Raw genomic sequence first — 18,303 nt, 5'->3', positions numbered from 1 at the left:
TTGGGGGAAAATAAGTACACCGGGGGGAAGCACAAAACCGCGTGTCATCCAACCAGTTGGAGACAATCCTTGTTAACAGTCCACGTGGGGCAGAGCGAAGCATTGCAGAAAGGACCTTGCTGGCCCCGGGGCTCATTCCTGGCTGCTTGCTGTGTGGCTCCTGGCGCCTCGGAGCCTTGCCATAACCTTCTCTCCCAGACGTGGGTGAGCTGGTGGCGAAACGGAGTGTCAGTTTAAAGAGCAGGACAGAAACCCATTTGAAGACTGGCACCAAGGTTACTGTACAGAAGAGAACAATCCCTACTCTTGAAATGCCCCCTCTGCTGTCTGAGACCTTAGAGTGATTCACGAGGACGAGTGGCTGGAACTGCCAACACGCTCTTGGTCATTTTCTTACACTTCTAATACTTCAGCTGTTAGCACGTTTCAGAAATTGTCGCCATTTACGATTTAATTTATTTGAAAGCCTTTGTGATCGTCCTATTGTCAAGACAGTGTAAATACCTCACATAACGATGGGGCTTAAGTTTTATTTAGAGTGAGGTGGCAAAGGATGTAGATTCTGGGTGGCGAGAAGGAGACTGACTCTAAAGAGACAGAAAATAACTTATGGGGGTGGTAGAACAGTCCACAGCTCAACTGTGAGACCTCAAATGCGTCTACACTCATCGACTATAAAACTGAAAAAGGTAACTGTTACTATGTATAAATTATACCTTAATTAAACTGATCCAGAAAAGAAAAGAAAGTGAAGAGTGTCCTGGAATCAGACTGTCCAGGGTCACCCAGCCCTGTCCCTTAGCAGTTGTGTGACCTGTGCAGGCCACTTAACATCTCTGAGCCTCAGTTTCCGCTTCTGTAAAATGAGGATAACAATACACCTACCTCCTCAGGTTGTGAGAACTAAATGAGATTAAAAACAGTCACGTTGCCTGGATCAGGTCCCTAAAAGGAAACTGACCGCAAAGTAATGACAAAAGAGATTTCAAAAGAGTTCTGCCCCTTTCTTTTCCACGGTCTTGACTTGCTAGTGAAAGGCCATCGGGCTCAGCTGTGTGAAGACCAGGAGAAGACTGGCTGTCACATGGGGCCGAATGACACTGAACATGTGATGGGACTCCTCGCATGGTGGCTGCTTCATCTGCTCAGTTTCTTCTTCATGTAGGATTCACTTAAATTTAGTTAAACATGTATCTCGCATGGCTGCTATGAGAATCCAAAGAGAGGAGTACTAGTATTTGCCATCATTTTTTTCATAAACAGCCTCTGTTAGTTACCAATTTCAGTCAAAGTTTCCTGGGCCTCTGATCCTGACGTGGATATATTTTTTGTGTTTGGTGCAAATCACAGCTTATATATTTTTCTAGAAAGAGAAGATGCAGGAGGAGGGTGAATGATGACCGAAGGAGCGATGTGGAAGGGAGCTGGGAGAATTTCACTGCCCTGGTACAATGTGTGCCTGTCTAACCCAAGACTCTCACAAGTCTGAGGTTGAATAGAAGGATGATGAATTAATATGCCGCTACCTCCGTTCATCCCAGTTATAGTTGAACACACTTGCCTTCAGCTGTCTTTGGAAGCCCCGAGCGTCTGTAAAGTGCTAGACTGACCCATGAATGTGGATGTCATCATTCACTTTCCACATCTGAACTGCATGCAAAGCAGTGCTTCTCTGTCCACCTCACTTTCTTTTTTGTCCTTCCTTAGATTAGCCTCAGAATAAAGGTTGTTTGGTGGAAAGTCCAGATGCATTCTAGAACAGCTGCTGTGATTAAACAGAAGACAATCATAGGCTCTCAGACAAAGACACAGACAGCCAACGTTGATTATTTCTCACAGTGTACACGAAAGGTACCAGATTCAAGCAGGTCAAAAAAGGACAGAAGAGATTAGCTTTCTCTCTCCATCCCCTAGATATGGCTGACCAGCCAAATGCCAAGAGAAAGAAAGGAGGTGAAAACTGTCAACAAAAAATCAGTGTAAAGGCAGACACTGAGATGTACCTAGGAACTAACTCATTTAAGGATAAATCTGCCTTACATAGATGGTAAATGGAAAAACCAAAGGCATGGCCAGTTTTCCAGAATTAAATGAAACCTATGCTACGTGACCATGAAAACACCCAGCCTGCCTGTCCTCTCTAAAATCATGTGGTTTGGGGGGAACTTTTATATTTCAAAGGCCAAAGAAGCCGACACGAGATCAGAAAATCCATGCGTGGTTTCCCCAGATGACAGAAACCGTCCACAAAGAAAAACACACCTTTGCTTTGCTTTCAGCAGTAACACCAGCATTCCATTCCCCCACCCATTCCCCAAAACGGCTCATAAAATTCAGTGCTGGGTGTAATCAAACAAAAGCCAAATGATGGCCGAGGACCACAGAATGAAGCTGTTCTCATGGCCAGGAGAATCTTGCCCTGCCAGCCTCTACACAGCCATCCATCCTGGACTCGAGATGGTCACTCACCACAGCCATGTGGCTGCACATGGTTCAGCCAGTCAGAATCTATGCCTCAGCTTTCTGACCAAGGGGACAAAACGGGGTGCAGGAGAAGAAAAAACACAACCAAAGCCACCGTGAGCTGAGCGAAGTCCACATTTAGTGCTGCGTGAATGATGATGATTCCAGGTTTGGTAAAGGTGTGTTCCTGTCTTTGCACCTGGACACCAGACTGTCTCTGCAAAGGCAGACAGCTGTGTTCTCTCAATAGCAAGAAACGAATCCCTTCTTTAGCAACCAGCCTATGAGGTGGATACAACTATTCCAACTGGATAAACACCACACTTGAGACACAGAGAGGTTTAGTAGCAAGTCCAAGGACACAGAGCTGCTGAGGGGAGGGGGCAGAGTTTGAACCTGGGCAGACTGGCTTGGGAGTCCACTCACTTGCCTGTCCACAGCGAAAACCACTGGCTTGGAAGATGGATAGACTTGTCTTTGATGACCCCCTCTGCCACCAACAGCACAGACACTTTATGCCTCAGGCCCTCTGGTGGCAGAGTGGACGGCATGCTTCCTGAGCCTCTTCATTGCGGAAATCCATGACATCATACAAGACTCTGTGTGTGGAAATTCATGGACCATTTCAGACAAAAAGCTGGGGTGGACACACTTCACCCCACTCTGCCACCAAATCTGCAGATGTGTTTCCTGCACCTGTAAGAACAGGGCCCGGGGCATTGCAGGCAGCTCTGGCTTGGTAACCCCCTCTGCCCCAGGGTCCTGATTTATTTTTCCCACATTTAACTAGCTTCGTGGACTCCTGTCCTTACACTCTCCCTATGACGGTGAAAGATCGGTCCTCACGCAGTGACTTCTTGTGATGAAGCGCAGGTGTTGACTTGGCCCCGGGTGTTTCCCAAAGTGCTTCTCCGAGAAGGCGTATTCCGAGGCTTCAGAAGCTAGAGACTTTCTTTTTTGGTAATAAAGAAGCAGCCAGGTTTTTTTCCCCCACTCAACTCAAACAAAAATAGCTTCAGGACCTGGGAGAACTCTGAGGTTGTATACTTTGGGAAGAAAGGGGAATGCATTGTCCTAAATCAGCTGTCACAGCTCAAGAAGCGAATTAACACACAGATTAGAAGATGGATAAAGGCTATATGGACCATCTGATCAGCGGCTCCCTGGGCAGGTGAAAATTCTAGCAATCTCCCCCTTAAAACAAAATGCACACACCCCACCACCACCACCACACCACCTACCAACTCAGTCTCACAGCTGTGCCTCCTTCATGATGGATATTTGCTCCACATTTTATTTTCAAATCCCTCCTAAATCCAGAACAACATAATTTGCTAGAAAACAACTCCTGTCATAATTTAGTGAAAGGACGCCTTCTGGGGACGGGGCTGTTGCAAATGGCCGAAGCTCACACCAAGCGCTTCCGATCTGCACGTGTTGGCACTTGCTACAACAAGAACTCTTTGCTTCCCTAGCACACAAGTTTCTTTAATAGAACAAGCCTGACACATCTGCCCTCAGAGTCCCCTGACATCGCACACTCAAAGAGAGAAGGTGGCAACAGAAGACTTCCCTGTGAGAAAGCTCTCAGTACAAAGCAGGCCACGGAAATGTTCATCTGGATTAAACAACCAACACTCAGTAAAGACGTTTGGGATCAGAACTGGGGGATTGTTTTCATATGGGGCTCATAGTTTAGCATTTATGTGGTCTCTAAAAGAGATATACTTTCCAAGTGTTTTTGAATCAATTGTATGACTCCATCTTCACAGAGGGTTAGCTGGCATCACCGGCTTCTTGTTCAAGCATGCAGCTCAGTGGGCTTCTGCAGAGCCAGCCTGAAAGCTCCATCTGACTGGGGGGAAAGACCCTCAAACTGCCTGCCTCCATGTTCAGGCGTGGCCGGTTCCGAAAGCCTCCTCTTTGGGAGGGAAAAAATACATCAAAAGCTCCAGACATTGCAAAGGTATAATGGAATTATGTTTCATCAGCTCTCTTTATATAATACATATATCTTTTTTTTTTTTCCCACTAAAAAGCAATCAGACAACGCCTGCCCTTCCCCAGGTATTCCAAAGGAAGACCAGCCTCAAGGCCACGTAACTTCTGCGATCACACCGGGTCTCTGGCTTAGAAAGGCCCCGGGCTTGGTGTAATGCTCTGTCATCACCGTCTTGAAATTCTTAATGTTTACCATGGACCCCAACACTCCTGTTTTTCACTGGGCCTCACCAATTGTTTCATTGATCCTGTACCCACTGCCCAATCATGGCTCACTTAGACTTCCCAGACCTGTCTGAGCTACTATTGCCTCAGAAGAGGTTTGTTGCAGAGGTGGATGGAGTGAAGGATTACAGAACAGTTGCTTGCTTTTAAATTGCTTCATTTCTGAGATCTGCTTGATGCTTCAGTTTATGTCCCGCTTCCTTGTCACAGTACTAAAGGGACAGATAAGTGAGAGCAGGGTCCCCTGAGGGCACTGCTTGTAACTCTAAAGTTACATTACTCTGCATTTATATTTTTGTCATGCATGAATTCAAAATCCTCATCCAAAATTCAACTGTGGGGGAGCTCTCACCTGAATTTCAGCCAAATCTGGCTCTCTGTAAGAACTCAGCAAAAAAATGATGACAGGGAAATTCACAAAATAGTGCCCCAAAAATGAAACAAATCTGCTTTGAAGATGGGAAAGAGTAAATCTAGATAAAAAAAATGACAGTGAATTTGCAGAAGGTATTTGGTGGAAGTACTTGACAAATTGCTACATCTATTTTAAGACGTTATCTTCAAGTAGAAGTAAAATAGCCCACATTTCTAAGGTATAGAACATTGCCAGAAATAATATTTGCGATGTGGCACTGTATTATCTTGATATTTTGACAGGACTTATGCATATGTGATAACAGAACCATAATATAGGATGAGCCCATGCTTTGAACAAGCTCCAAGGAGAAAGAAATAATAATAATGGTTAAGAAGCCACCAGGGGCTCTGAGCTACAAAGCGTACAATGATATCCCACCATAGACAAACACTAATACTCACACAGAAGGTAGATTATAGGCACATCTAAATTCATTTAGGCATTTCTCACAATTAGAACATGGAATTTCCAAGATACAACAATATGCACAATTCCAAAAATCTTATTGACTGTCCTCATGTAATCTGCTTCCGATGTACTGAATAGCTTTTTTTTCCTTTAACCCTTTTAAATAAAGAAGTCAGTAGAACCCAAATATCCATTGATGAGCATGGGAAATGTTCTACATGTTTAAAGCAATTTAGATCACTAGGCAGGAGTTAGAAATCAACTATGGTGTCATAATAGACATATATCCATTCATTGGACTTAAGGATTGCTAAACCCTCGTGGTACTCTAAAATTTATGGCTTTTAAGACTAACCATTATCTATGGTTGTTATTCTTCAATTAATATGTACTGAACCCCTCATTTTGTAAGCATGGACTCTACCGGGAAGATTTCCCTAAATACTTCCTTCTTCCCTTTCCCAGGCCTGCCGAATGACATTGACATGAATACACCATGAATGGAGCTGTCCTCTGTATGGACCCTGTAGCCCAGTTAGTTTTACATAATTCTGTGTTTCCTGCTACCCTATGAGGTCTTTGAGGGGTAATGTCTTATTCATTCATTCACCAGAACAATATCCAACACATAATAGTTTCTCTGTCAATGTGAGTTCAACGGTATGTGCTGGGGACGTGAAAAGGTGTAGAAGACTTAGTCCCTGTCTTTTAAAGTTTCATAATCTAGAAGGCAGAAAGAAACATGACTGACAAAATAAGGGATTACCGATTATAGCCATAATGGTTTTGACAATAGAAAGGGCCATCATCCCCAGAGCAATTGTTTTCTAAGAGTTTTATTTGGGGGGTTCAGAATGCTCTTTCTTATTCAAACTGAGCCACAGAGGATTAGACAAGGAATGAAGATGAAGGTGACGGGTGTAAACCCAAAGTCAAGGAAACTCTGCCAAGCAAGGAGGAAGAGAACTTTGTCAACAGGGACCTTCATTAGCGTGTTCCCAGTAGCCGTACTACTGACATTCACCATTGTCCCCATGTGGGATTGGGATGGGAGCGTGAGGGGCTCAGAGTAGAAACCTAAATCTCTAGAAATAAACTAGAAGATCGGGTAAAGGAAAGAATGACTTTGTCAAGCTTTCTATCGTTCTTTTTTTACTGGAGACTAATAAAAAAAATTCAGGACAGTATTATTTTTAATATATTTCATGACCAAGTCTTAAATGGAATTGAGACAAGTGAAAAAAAATATGGGTTGCATACAGGATATGACAGAAAATAAGAAATTTAATAGGATAGGAAATGTGTAAGTGAAACCTAGAATGGCTTTTCCTCAAGAAGCTCTGTGAGTTTGAACAAGATTAGCCTTTGGGCACTTGGTTCCCTATTTTAAAATGATATCTTTGAATAAAATGACAACTGTGACCTCCTTTACCTCTCTGCATTCTGAGTAGGGCCCTAGAAACAACAGTCTTTCTCTAGATCAACGGTCTTCAGGCCGCTGACTGCACCCCAGGGAGCGGCAGGGATACCATGTTCGAATGCACAAGCGTGCACAGCACCACCTTACGGGGTGCCATTGACACAGGCAACAGTGCGAATGGCACCTCTGGGGCCGTAAGCTGCTTAGTGTTCACAACTGTGCATGGTAAAGAGAGCTTTAGAATTTCTGTTTATATCTGCTTAGGATCTGAGATCAATAAGAAAGAAATTGGGGTTTACCAACAGCTAATTGAGTTGATACTGACATCGTCAATTGGTGGGTAGGAAAAAGTGAGAGTCTCATGACCGAGGATCATCCAGGAAGCCCTCACTCTTGCCTTCTCTCAGAAGATTGCCAAGCACTGCATTGCAGTTCCTTGTGCTGCCTTAAGAGGATTGACAGATTGGGCAGTCCACCTTAAGCTAAATGAATCTCCCACGTGGTCACACGCTACAGTATGGATGAACTTTGAGGACATTATGCGAAGTGAAATAAGCCAATCACAAAAAAGACAAATACTGTATAATTCCACTTACATGAGGTAACTAGAGTGATCAAATTCATAAAAATACCAAGTAGAATGGTGGTTACCAGGGGACAGAAGGAGAGACAGAAGGGGAGCTGTTGTTCAATGGGTACAGAGTTTCATTTTTACAAGATGAAAAAGTTCTAGAGATCTGGTTCACAATCATGTAAATACACTTAACACTGCTGAATCTTACATTTGAAAATGAGTAAGTGGTAAATTTTATGGTATGGGTTTTTTATCACGATAAAAAATTTAAAAAATAAATAAAATTTTTTAAAACCCTGCATAAAATTTTCACAAACTGAAAACGATACTGCCAGTAAAAGAAATGATGGAAGTACTACCTCACCCTTCAACTGTTAGAGTGTCTTCCTGAGAACCAATAGGAGCTTAAAAACCAGTCATCAACGTAGGCTCAGAAGAAATGTAGTTACCAAGACTATTTGAGTTCTAGATTTGCAAGCTTTTCCCTTAACAACTAACTTTCACAAGTATATATTGGGCCTTGAAATTTTGGCAAGGGTTATTAAAGCCATTATAATTAACAAGATATCTAAAATTACAGTTTATCTCATCATTCTCTCTTTTTAATATTTTTTGTATGTTCCAAAGCTATGCTTAATATATTAGCACATTAGCACTTATGCATAATTTAAAACTAATTTTTAAAAAAACGGAGTGTGCATACATGCTCAAACATCTCTTTTTTAAATATTTCTTTTTGTATGTTTTATAACTAACTTAACATATTAGCACACTAACACTTACACATTATTTTAAAATAAATTTTAAAAAATTTGTTGTGCAGAAATACTCAAAAGTTTTTCCTGAAAGGGTACACTACCAAGTACTTTGGAGAGTTCTATCTAGAGGATTGCTACACAAGGCCATTGTGGACACCTTTCCATTGCTCTGTCATGGATCTGCGAGACGGTGGATGAGATAGTTCCCCAAAAGTTAAGCTCTGAATGTCACTTTTTAAACACTCGTTGATAAGTATTGTTAGAACAATGACAGCTAACTGTGGGAAAGTCAAAGACGGAGACAGGGTAGTGATGGTCTCACTAAGGAGAGGACAGAATCATGTCACATCACCTTGAACTGTGTGGGGAGAAGATGTTCCTATAACAGAATGGTTTGAACTTTTGCTTGTTGCTAGCTCCATCTACAATCCTTTGAAATGGATAAAGAGAGACGATTTTGAAAAGGAGGCCCAACACCCTCGCCCATCTTGGATGTGGGCAGGTTTGTGTCACACTAGTGTCTACAGATGACTTCTCACCTCTCAGAGATAAAGGGACTGGTACCCAGCATGTTCCAGCACGGTTACTCTCAGGCTCACAATTGGATCAATTCATGATGTCAGGGATTTCTCTGCACATTAAACAAGTGTGGGGAAATGTGAAAAAGAAAAGCCTAGACACAATTAGCCATTTGATAGGCTCAAGAAAAAAAGCGATATTTGTCTAACAACCCCTAATGAAACAGTGACTATTACTTAATAATGAAATTATGTATGTAAGACTCTGAAATTTTAAAACATGTATAATTTCTTCATTTGTTTTTAAATATTGGAACTTAGTCATGTGATGGACAGAAAAGTGTATTGACTAAAACGAAAACCTTGGGGGGAAAAGGGAGAACATTTTTTCTTATTATATTTTTACTCTCTTATTTGGTTAAGACAAATAATAGTGAAAATGGTCAAGGGGTCCTGTTTTTAGGCAGTGTACAAAAAGAAAATAGTCACTTGGTTAGAATGTTGGCCCAGGCATAGGTGTGGTGTCACAGTAACAGATGACACTTCTTTCGTCATGCCATTCCACAATAGTTTGGGATTGTAACACCCGGAAAAGCATAATCTCAAGCCAACCCAGGTACAAACGTATCTATCAAACTGTCATAAACAAGGATTTTAAAACTAACATTCAAAAGACACTCCAGACCACTGAGTGAAATATTTCAGTCTTGGCAAAGTCCACACCTGCCCTCACACTGGGGGCAGAAACCTTCCAGAGAAAGGAACTCCCCTGCCCTCCAACCTAGTTCCACTGTGGGATGAAAATGTCTCATTTGAATATTTCCAACAGTTTACACTTTTTGGCTTCTTTCCCCTTAGATGTTCTGCAGGGGAGTTTTCCATTTGTGGATGATTACCTGCCTGCTTTATGATACTAATTTGTCTTCCTTTTATTTATAAGGTGGCAGTTTAAGAGTAAAATAATAAAATAATGGCATTTAGTGGGTGATTGATTTTTCCACTCGCAAGGTTATAAATATGGTCAAGCATTTCCCTTTCAGAAATGAAATGAGAAGTAATTCAGTGAGATTCTGAAGCATAAATTTAGGACTATTTGCAAGGTGCAAACAATATTCATGCAGATTGATGCCTGGAATGTGTAACTTATGCTGAATTTCATGTAAAGCAGCCCAAAAATGAATGCTGGATTTATAGGCTTGGGCCATTGACGGGTGTGGCAAACTTGCTTGGCTTATGGTACAAGACAGTGATCTATAACACATTCTCTTATCCATACGCAAATGACATCTGTATGAAATCGAATGGAAAATACTTCTCTATTCACATGTATACCTCACTTCATTCTGCTGACTGGGAGAAGAATGGTAAATAGCTTATGCCTGGGGATAGTAAAAAAGTAGAGACAGACCCCGTTAGCCTGTATGGGGGGTATGGACACACAATTCAGTGTCTAACTTCCCAGGAGAACGAATGCAAACAGATCTCTCCTTTTTTTTAGCTATGAATTTTCATCTATTCCCGTTTTGAATATAAATTAATTTAAAGTATTTAAATATGCAACTCTCATTAAAATATTTGTTCAAACTAACACAAGGATTCATTTGTAGCTATGAATACCAATGTTAAATATGCCATTTGCTTTCTGAGGCTAGAGGCCAGACTCTGCAGTGTGGCTGATGGAAGCGGCACAGGCGCTTTCTTCCTAAGACCTGCTTCTACTCTTCCCTATCCCCTCTCGATGCACAAACTGGTTTTCTATTTCAACACAGAAAACTGTTTTCCAAGGTATTCATGGGCTCCGCCTGTCTCGTTCCAGTCCCTTCTGTTTGAATTTCATAGAACTTATCTGAAGGGGAAGGGTCTCAATGGAGACAAGCCTGAACTACAGGATATTAGAATTCTCCCGCCCTCTCTCCACTCCCCTATTTTCCTTGACATTTCCCCAAATGTCAAGAGCTCTTTCTGTTGAGATCCTTCCCAGTTTTTTTTTGTTGTTTTTTTTTGCCTGCCGTGAAAGCATTCATTTTGCATATACAACAAAGCATCCATTTCCAGCATAAAAGGATTTCAATGGCAAACACAGGTTTCAAACATGGAATAAAGAACAAAAGACAGAACTTTTCCTCTGAAAATATATTACAGCCACAAATCTCAACGTTTAGAAAATAGAGTGTCTGGTCCATTGGTCACATTCGGTGATAAATCCACCCCCTGATGTCCATGCTTTCATCCATTAACTGAACATTACCAAGAGCCAAACCAGGCGCCAGGCCTCGTGGCTGACATGAAGCTGGCCCCCGTCCTCGGAGAGTTCAGTCTAAGTAGGATGAGTCTAATAAACAAAATGCAACCCATAATACTTGCTATGGACTGGATGTTTGGGTTTTTCCAAAATTCATATGCTGAAATCCAAATACCCAAAGGTGATGGCATTAGGAGGTGGGGCCTGTGGGAGTTGACTAGATGGTGGGGTTGGAATCCTCCTAAGTGGGATCAGTGCCCTTATAAAGGAGACCCCACAGGGCTCCCTCGCCCCTTCCCCATGTGAGGACACAGCGAGAGGTCTGTGACCCAGAAGAGAGTCCTCACCTGACCGTGCTGCACCCTGATCTTGGACTTCCAGGCTCCACAGCTGTGAGCATTAATGTCTGTTGTTTAGATACCACCCAGCTGTGGTGTTTTGTTAGCACAGCCTGAACAGACTATGGCAATGACCTGTAATGCTGTGTTTTATAAAAATGGCAGTCAAGTATAACATAAACCTATACCTGTTCATCTGCTAAAAACCTTCTTTTCCCCCAGTAGGAAGCCCTTTCCATAACGTCATTCTAAATTAATGAAAAGCCACACCCCGGGCATGGGCTCACAGTATTATTCACGTGTTCACATAGTTCAATGTGCTCAGTGGATCAAGAACACAAGGATCATAGACAAATTATGAATGCCTTCCACCTAGGACGGCACCTCGAATAAAGCATGAGAGCAGAAATTAGAATTTTAAAAAATAGTGCAGAAAATATATTCATCATAAATTCAAGGCACTTTCCATTACAAAACACCCATGTTTCCTTGTCACCTTGGTCACACTGGTCCACTAGAGCTTTCATAAAATCAATTGTGACTCATTTGTTCAATTTTTCTTTCTGAAAAAAAGTAATACATCTTGCATTCTGTCATTCTTAAAATTCAAAAGAGAAAAACAGCACTTCTTAGTGCCGGAGCCCTTGTTAATGAAATGCAAGATGCAGAAACAAATTGTATGGCAATTCATTAAATTGTCAGTGCAGCAAACACATTTTCATGCTGCATTGTGGCCTCTTCCCAGTTAAGAAAAGTCAAACTTCGAACCCAAGTTGTCACTAGTGTCATTCTGGACCTAATATCTCCAGTTAGAATACATAGAGTGTCTACCGTTGCGTGATCCAGAAAACCATATGGATTTTGCTGGATCTTTCCATATCTTTGCTGCAGTACACCCACAAATGAGGTTAAAATTGCATAAGAAATTGAATTGTCATTTCCCCTTCTGTTGCTAGGCCCTCGGGGCCAATTGCAAAATCCATATTTTGTGCAGTTACCCTCAGAATCTGCGCTTAACTGGTCTAAAATATACAGTTCCTTGCAAACCCAACCTATTAGCATGTGTGTCTCTTCACTATTACATCATAAGGGGCACACACCTGTAATAATTCTCATTTTAGGTCTGTTTCATCTCACTATATGTATCACCGACAGCTTACCTTGATGGCTAATTAGGTGCACCCAAACCAGTGTGACATGATATTTTGTACCAAAGGGCTACTTTTGACAAAAGAAAACTGTGTCTTTTCTATTTCCCCATCCCAAGATTTAAGAAGGACTAGCCTCTCCTGGCAACCTCTGTCCAGGAAAATGTCATTCACTGCTTTCTTGTCTCTTTAGAGACTCATGGATAAAGGCTGTGGCTTCTGTGTCTGTGCTAAGGGCAGACATGTGGGTCTAAAGATTTGCCCTCTAATGTCCTCAATCTGTTCAAACTATGCCTCTGACAGGCTCGGCCCTTTCCTTGTGACCAATGTCTGGAGAGAAAAAAGGCCCATAACCTTGGCACCGAGTTGCAACATCCCATCGAAGCTAGTGAAAGAAAAGCACCTGTGACAGCGAAACCAAAGACTTTGGAAGCTGCTTTCCCACCCAGGTCTCAAGTCTAATTAATAGCTGGCAGCTGATGCATTATGCAACTGGGAATGCCCCCACCCCCTCACAAACAGGGCCATGGGGTGTCATTTGTAAATCAACTCCCCAAATGTTTGCCTTTATGCATTAAAATTTTGCTCCTGGCTCTTCTAAATAACTTCTTTTGAAAAACAGCTTAACAACAGACACCTGAATAAGAAAATGGGGCTAATGATCATTGTTCGGGGGTGGGAGGGACTCTTTTTTTCAAACCATATTGGGTGGCTAAACAAAGGGAACCTTTTCTTCCCTCTTGTGCCTGGGAGTCCAGTGGGGAGGGGAGAGAAGCCATTTTGTAAAACTTCAACCTTGGTGGCCAGGATTTCTGACCCAGCTCATATACCTGCATTTTGATCCCTGCGAAAAGATCTTCCAACTCATCTCACAGACTGCTCCAGGCACATCTGACATACGTTAATACTGAAATGTAGACACCCCCACAAGCCACCTCCACTCTCTCACGGTGCCCTAAATTTGGACTTTACTTTCCTTGCTATCCTGGTGTTTTTTTAAATCACATGTCATTCCCCCAAAAAAGCATTGTTACAGGGGATAAAGAAGATATTGTGTTGTAAAGTCACCCAGTTTAAATCCAGCTCCAGGTTTTGCCCCCATCCCCACCCACCTTCCCCTTAAAGACTGGAAGAGCAGAGCCCACTGCAGGGAGCACCTGGCCCTTTGAGGGTCTCTCTGGCCCACCCTGCCCTGCTGGGGCACTGGCCCAACGGGGCAGCTGTGAGCTCGGGAATTCTGCAATGGGCACTGAACCTCAACAGCTAGAGCAGGAACTATTTGCCCACCAGACTCAAATAAATCCTGAAGTCACAGTGAAGTCGGACAAAATCCTCTGCTGTGGCCCTTGCAGTAAATTAGTTACACAAGTAAGTAAAGGATCATCTGAAATCTATCCCTGCCTGACAGTTATTAAAACTAAAAGCCACGTGTAATTCATCCAACTAAAGAGAAGCTTGGGGAGAAAGGCACGGGGGATCCAATTCTCTCCCCAGAAAGGAGCTTCTGTTCAACTTTATTAAATGTCTTAAGCAGATTTAAGTTTTAGTCAAAGGATAAGTTCCCGTTCTCTAAAGAACACAGCCCCAGAAATGTGGCCATCAGCCAGAGGGCTGGTCACCCAGCTGGTGGCAGCTGCAGGTGACCTGAAGGAGTGAGGAGGAGGGGGGAGGCAGGTGTAGGAGCTGGGGGTTTGGCGGCAGGGAAGGAAAGCAAAGGAGCCAGATGTGCATATTGTGGGGTGTTATCAGCATCAAAGGGACTAAGGCCGAGAGTTCCTGCAACCGCTCTCCAACTTGGCTACCGGAGTGCTGGCAGTGGGGCTGCAGAACTACCCTAATTAAGTGTTCAGCAGAAACGAGGTTGTGACTCTAATCCTTGGGTGAGGGCGGGACATTTGCTCTCTCCAGGGGGACCCACAATTAAATGAGCACCACTGAGCTGGGCCATTCTGGAAAGCACTGGGCAGGAAGCCACCCAGGAGACGACAAGGTGGCTAAGCCAGCGAGGAGAGCTTGCAGCAGGACCACCACTCCAGAAGAATCCCTGGTAGCTCACCTGATCCAAGAAAGGGGGCCCCAGGGCGATGTGGGTTTCTAAGAACGCTTCTATATTAAACTATTGTTTGTAAAACACCAACAGCACACAGCCATCCCTTTCTCTTACAAGAAAGGTGAGCTGACAAAAATACAGAAGCTTCTGGAATTTCCATTGAGTCCAGCAGAAAGCCCCCCACCCAAGCGTGTAGGAAACGGAGGCCTGGTCCTCACTGCCCTATCTCTCCTTTAGAGCCCTCACCTCCTTTTCCTCACCTCGCATGCTCCTCCTCCTCTTTCTCCTCTATTCAGAGTATCCCGCATGCATTTGGACATCCACCTGGTGGCCCGCCACCCAGCATGACAGCCCAAGTCCTGGCTTTGCCTTTCACCACCTGGTAGCTTGGAACCAGTTGACCTTGAACTTCTCTGGGCCTCAGTTTCTTCATCTGTCAAGTGGGAATAATACTGGCACCTACTCACAGAGTTGTTGGGCGGCTCAAATAAGGTAACACGAGTGGAGAGCTAGAAGCCCAGCTGGGTCAGTGGGAGCTGCTGGTGTGGTTATATCCTTGTTGGGAGGGTTTCAGCATCCTCCCCACACTTGCCCTCTTCCTTGCTCAAGCCGTTGGCTCCATCCCAAACCCCATTCCTGAATTTTATCAGACTTTGCCCACTCTTTCTTCCTGTCATGTTCATATCAAAAGTCACCCATCAGAGAGACAAAAGCAGTCAAGAGGTATTTTTATTTCCGAAGTCATTCATTTTACTCTAGACTTCCAAAAAAAGGATCACCCATCTGCCAAGGGAAAAAAAAAAAAACAGAGAAGATAAAAGATCTTAAAAAGTAATTATTTAAGTGCCGACCAAAAGGAAATGAAAACAGACTGTCTGGCTATGGAATCAAATTAGAGGGTGGTGCTTCACACTCCAAATCTGCCTCCGTTGAAAGAAAGAGAATATGACCTTTTAAAAATAAAATGAGCTATCGGGTTGCCCCAACAAAATATATTATGCATAAACATATTCAGAGAAGTGACTTTCAATGAAAAATTGTCGCTCGTCTTCTGCCAAAGTCTCTCCCATCTTTGAGCCACACACGGAGACACACAGTTCTTTTCATGGTTCGTGTGATTCGCATTTCCCTCACTGGTGCTCTAAGTGCAGCCGTAGTTGTACAGGCAGTGCTTCCCCGCGGCTGGGTGGGCAGTGACATTCCCCACCGCCTTCCAACCTTCAGAAGCTGGCTTTACCCAGAGGGCCTGCCTGCTAGCTTTCTGAAAGGTGTTCAGTAAAGCAAACCCATGCAGGAGCTAGCACACATCTTCGTGAGAGACCCAAACAATCGAACAATCGGCTTTCTAGTCTGAGGGCTAACACCCAAAGCACTTTCCGAAGTCACAATTAAATCAGAGGCAAACAGTGTGTCCCTCTCTCTTTCTAAGGCACATTTTTACAAAGTTGCAAACTTAACCAGTTTCTGCACTTGCCATGCAAACTAAGCTATTACCCGCTCGGGCCTCAAAACAAACAGTTACAGGGCTGGCATGTTCTTCAGCACACGGGGAAAGCCTTCGCATTTTCTGAGGCTGGCTGTGCAGCCAGGTCCCTCCTCGCCCCCGTTGCCTAGCAGCACCACTCACCTCACTCATGATGCTTTAACAGCGCTACTCCGTCCGGTCCAGCTGCTCCGCTCACACAGTACTGCCCAGGGCTCGCTACTCCACCGGTCCTGGATTTTCTCTTAAAAAGGGCTGCCCGGTGGCATCATGCCTCCCGCAAGCCAATGGGATTCATTCACCTGGCTGAAAGCCTGGCAGATATCTGAGAGCACAAAGGGCCACCTAGTGGAACAAAGAAGGAAGGCGTGTTAGGTCACTGCTCCATATTCTGTCAGGGACAGAAGGAAAGAATAGCTTTAAAAAAAAGCCAAAGTCAGAGGTACAAAGATCATCACAGGTTTGCACCGTTCGTTACTTCAAGGGATTTAAACACCTGGAAAACACGTTCTCAATGTCAGTGGAAAGAAGGTTTGTTTTCGAAGGAAGGGCAGTTCTGAAAGCACCAATGTGCGTTGCCTCCCATCCCTCCACGTCTTCTGGGGACATGCAGCTCCCCTGCCCTGCCTTTTGTAGCACAAATCTCAGCTGTTACAGCTGAGCATTTTCACTCCTTCTCCATGACCCCAAATCCTCCAGCCTGCTCAGAAGGCAGGCATTTCACCCCTGGTTGGAGGACGTGAGCAGGACTGAGGCATGGACTCAGAGTCACGCTATGATGAGAGAGGAGAGGAGCTCCCGCAGCCTGTCTCTCTGCTTGTCATAACTTCGCCACCATTGGGAGATGCTGCTTTGAGCCTGGAATCTGCTAAAGGTCTGGTCACCTCACCCTGTGCAGCCTCTCCATGAAGAGGTCCGACCCTCTTGCCTCATCCTGGACAAGTGAGACCCTGAAGTCTTCACGACATCCGAGTGGACCCTTGACTTTCACAGGGGACACTCCACAGACTGGGGAACGTGGCCAAGGCACAGAAGTGAGATACATGTGGCTGCCTGCCTTCTCGGCCCATCGCTGGTCAGGGCGACCTGTGCAACTTACCAGCTTCAATTGGTCCCATATTGAAGCGCAGCCTCAGCACAATAACAACAAGCCATGGTGGGTAGTAACTCCTCTGACGACCTCCTGCAGATACAGACACCTCTGAGTGACGGCTACCAAGTATCTCCTGTAGGTAAATAGATGAGAAAGTGGGGAGTGGTTACAGTTCTCAGATGCCTCACAGGGCTTCACCCTAACAGAGAGACTCGGACCACAGCTCCCTGTGGAAATCCATGCTAAGCACGGCCCCACCTCTAATTGTCCCCCGCTGGCTTCTATATGGCCATCACATGGCGGCCTCACCTTCAATTCCCGCCTCCACAGGCTCCTCCTTCTCTCACCCCACAGTATTTCCATCCCACCTCCATGCCTTCCTGCTCCAGGCTTTCTGTTCCCAGTGGCCACCCCACCTCTCCACCCCAACCGTCGTGGCAATTCTACTTCTCTCCCTGTTCTTCCCTCATTGTCCTCACTCACTGCCGGGAGTGACCCACTGGGACTGCTCCAGGTAGAGTCCCAGGATCCCTGCCTTGCTGCCACCCAGAGATAGAAATGTCCTGGTGGAACCTGTGAATATTTGAGTCACCTACTGTTTAAACCGACCAGTTGGACCCACAGCAGCTACTTCCTTGAGCTTGGAGCAGGAAGTAGGAAGTGGTGGCTGTAGGGCAGGTGCAAAACATAAAGTTTGCCCAAAAGCTAATGCTGCTGCTCGAACTCAAGAGTCGGCAGCTCCATGAACTGTGTTCCCTGGGTGCCAGGACTGGGCCACACTGAGCCTGGCCGTGCTGGCAGTGTTTTAGTTCCCAGAAGAGGGTAGATGAGCTCCATGCCAAAGAATGAAAGCACAGTGAAAGGAGAGAACAGGAGTCTTTCTAGAGCAACATCAGAGAAGCAGCTGTCAATGTGGTTCTTCACTGAGTGTTCTAGCCAGAATGCATGTTTCAAGATGAAGCAAGGATGGAGAAAACCAATCTACAGTGTGAGCACTTGATTTGAAAGTTCAAACTTCCCCCAGTGTGGGTTATTGCTGGGGATCCTACTTTGTTCCTGGGACATTGAGAAATAACAGCTTTACATCAGGACTAAGCACCTGGGGAAGGTGGAAGTTTTGGGGGCAAGGGGAAACTCAAGGAACACTGGTGTCCCTGGCCAGTC

The 18,303-nt window shown here is 44.4% G+C and overlaps 1 protein-coding gene across 1 annotated transcript in view; it reads right to left on the bottom strand.

Annotated features, from left to right (window-relative positions):
• Positions 1 to 17,272, bottom strand: part of PCP4 (Purkinje cell protein 4) — a 54,310-nt gene extending 37,038 nt beyond the window's left edge. Inside the window, exons 1-2 of the mRNA XM_081030017.1 lie at positions 17,146 to 17,272; positions 16,191 to 16,391 (exon numbers count right to left, since the gene is read on the bottom strand). Coding sequence (XP_080886143.1) covers positions 16,191 to 16,199 — 9 coding nt within the window. The 5' untranslated portion in view covers positions 16,200 to 16,391; positions 17,146 to 17,272. The remainder of the gene's footprint in view (positions 1 to 16,190; positions 16,392 to 17,145) is intronic.
• Positions 17,273 to 18,303: the final 1,031 nt, after the last annotated feature.

Source organism: Rhinolophus hipposideros (genome assembly GCF_964194185.1).
Source record: "Rhinolophus hipposideros genome assembly, chromosome: 2".
NCBI lineage: Eukaryota > Metazoa > Chordata > Mammalia > Chiroptera > Rhinolophidae > Rhinolophus > Rhinolophus hipposideros.
Note: the sequence above shows the minus strand (reverse complement) of the source record. Positions and strands in the feature narration are given on the sequence as shown.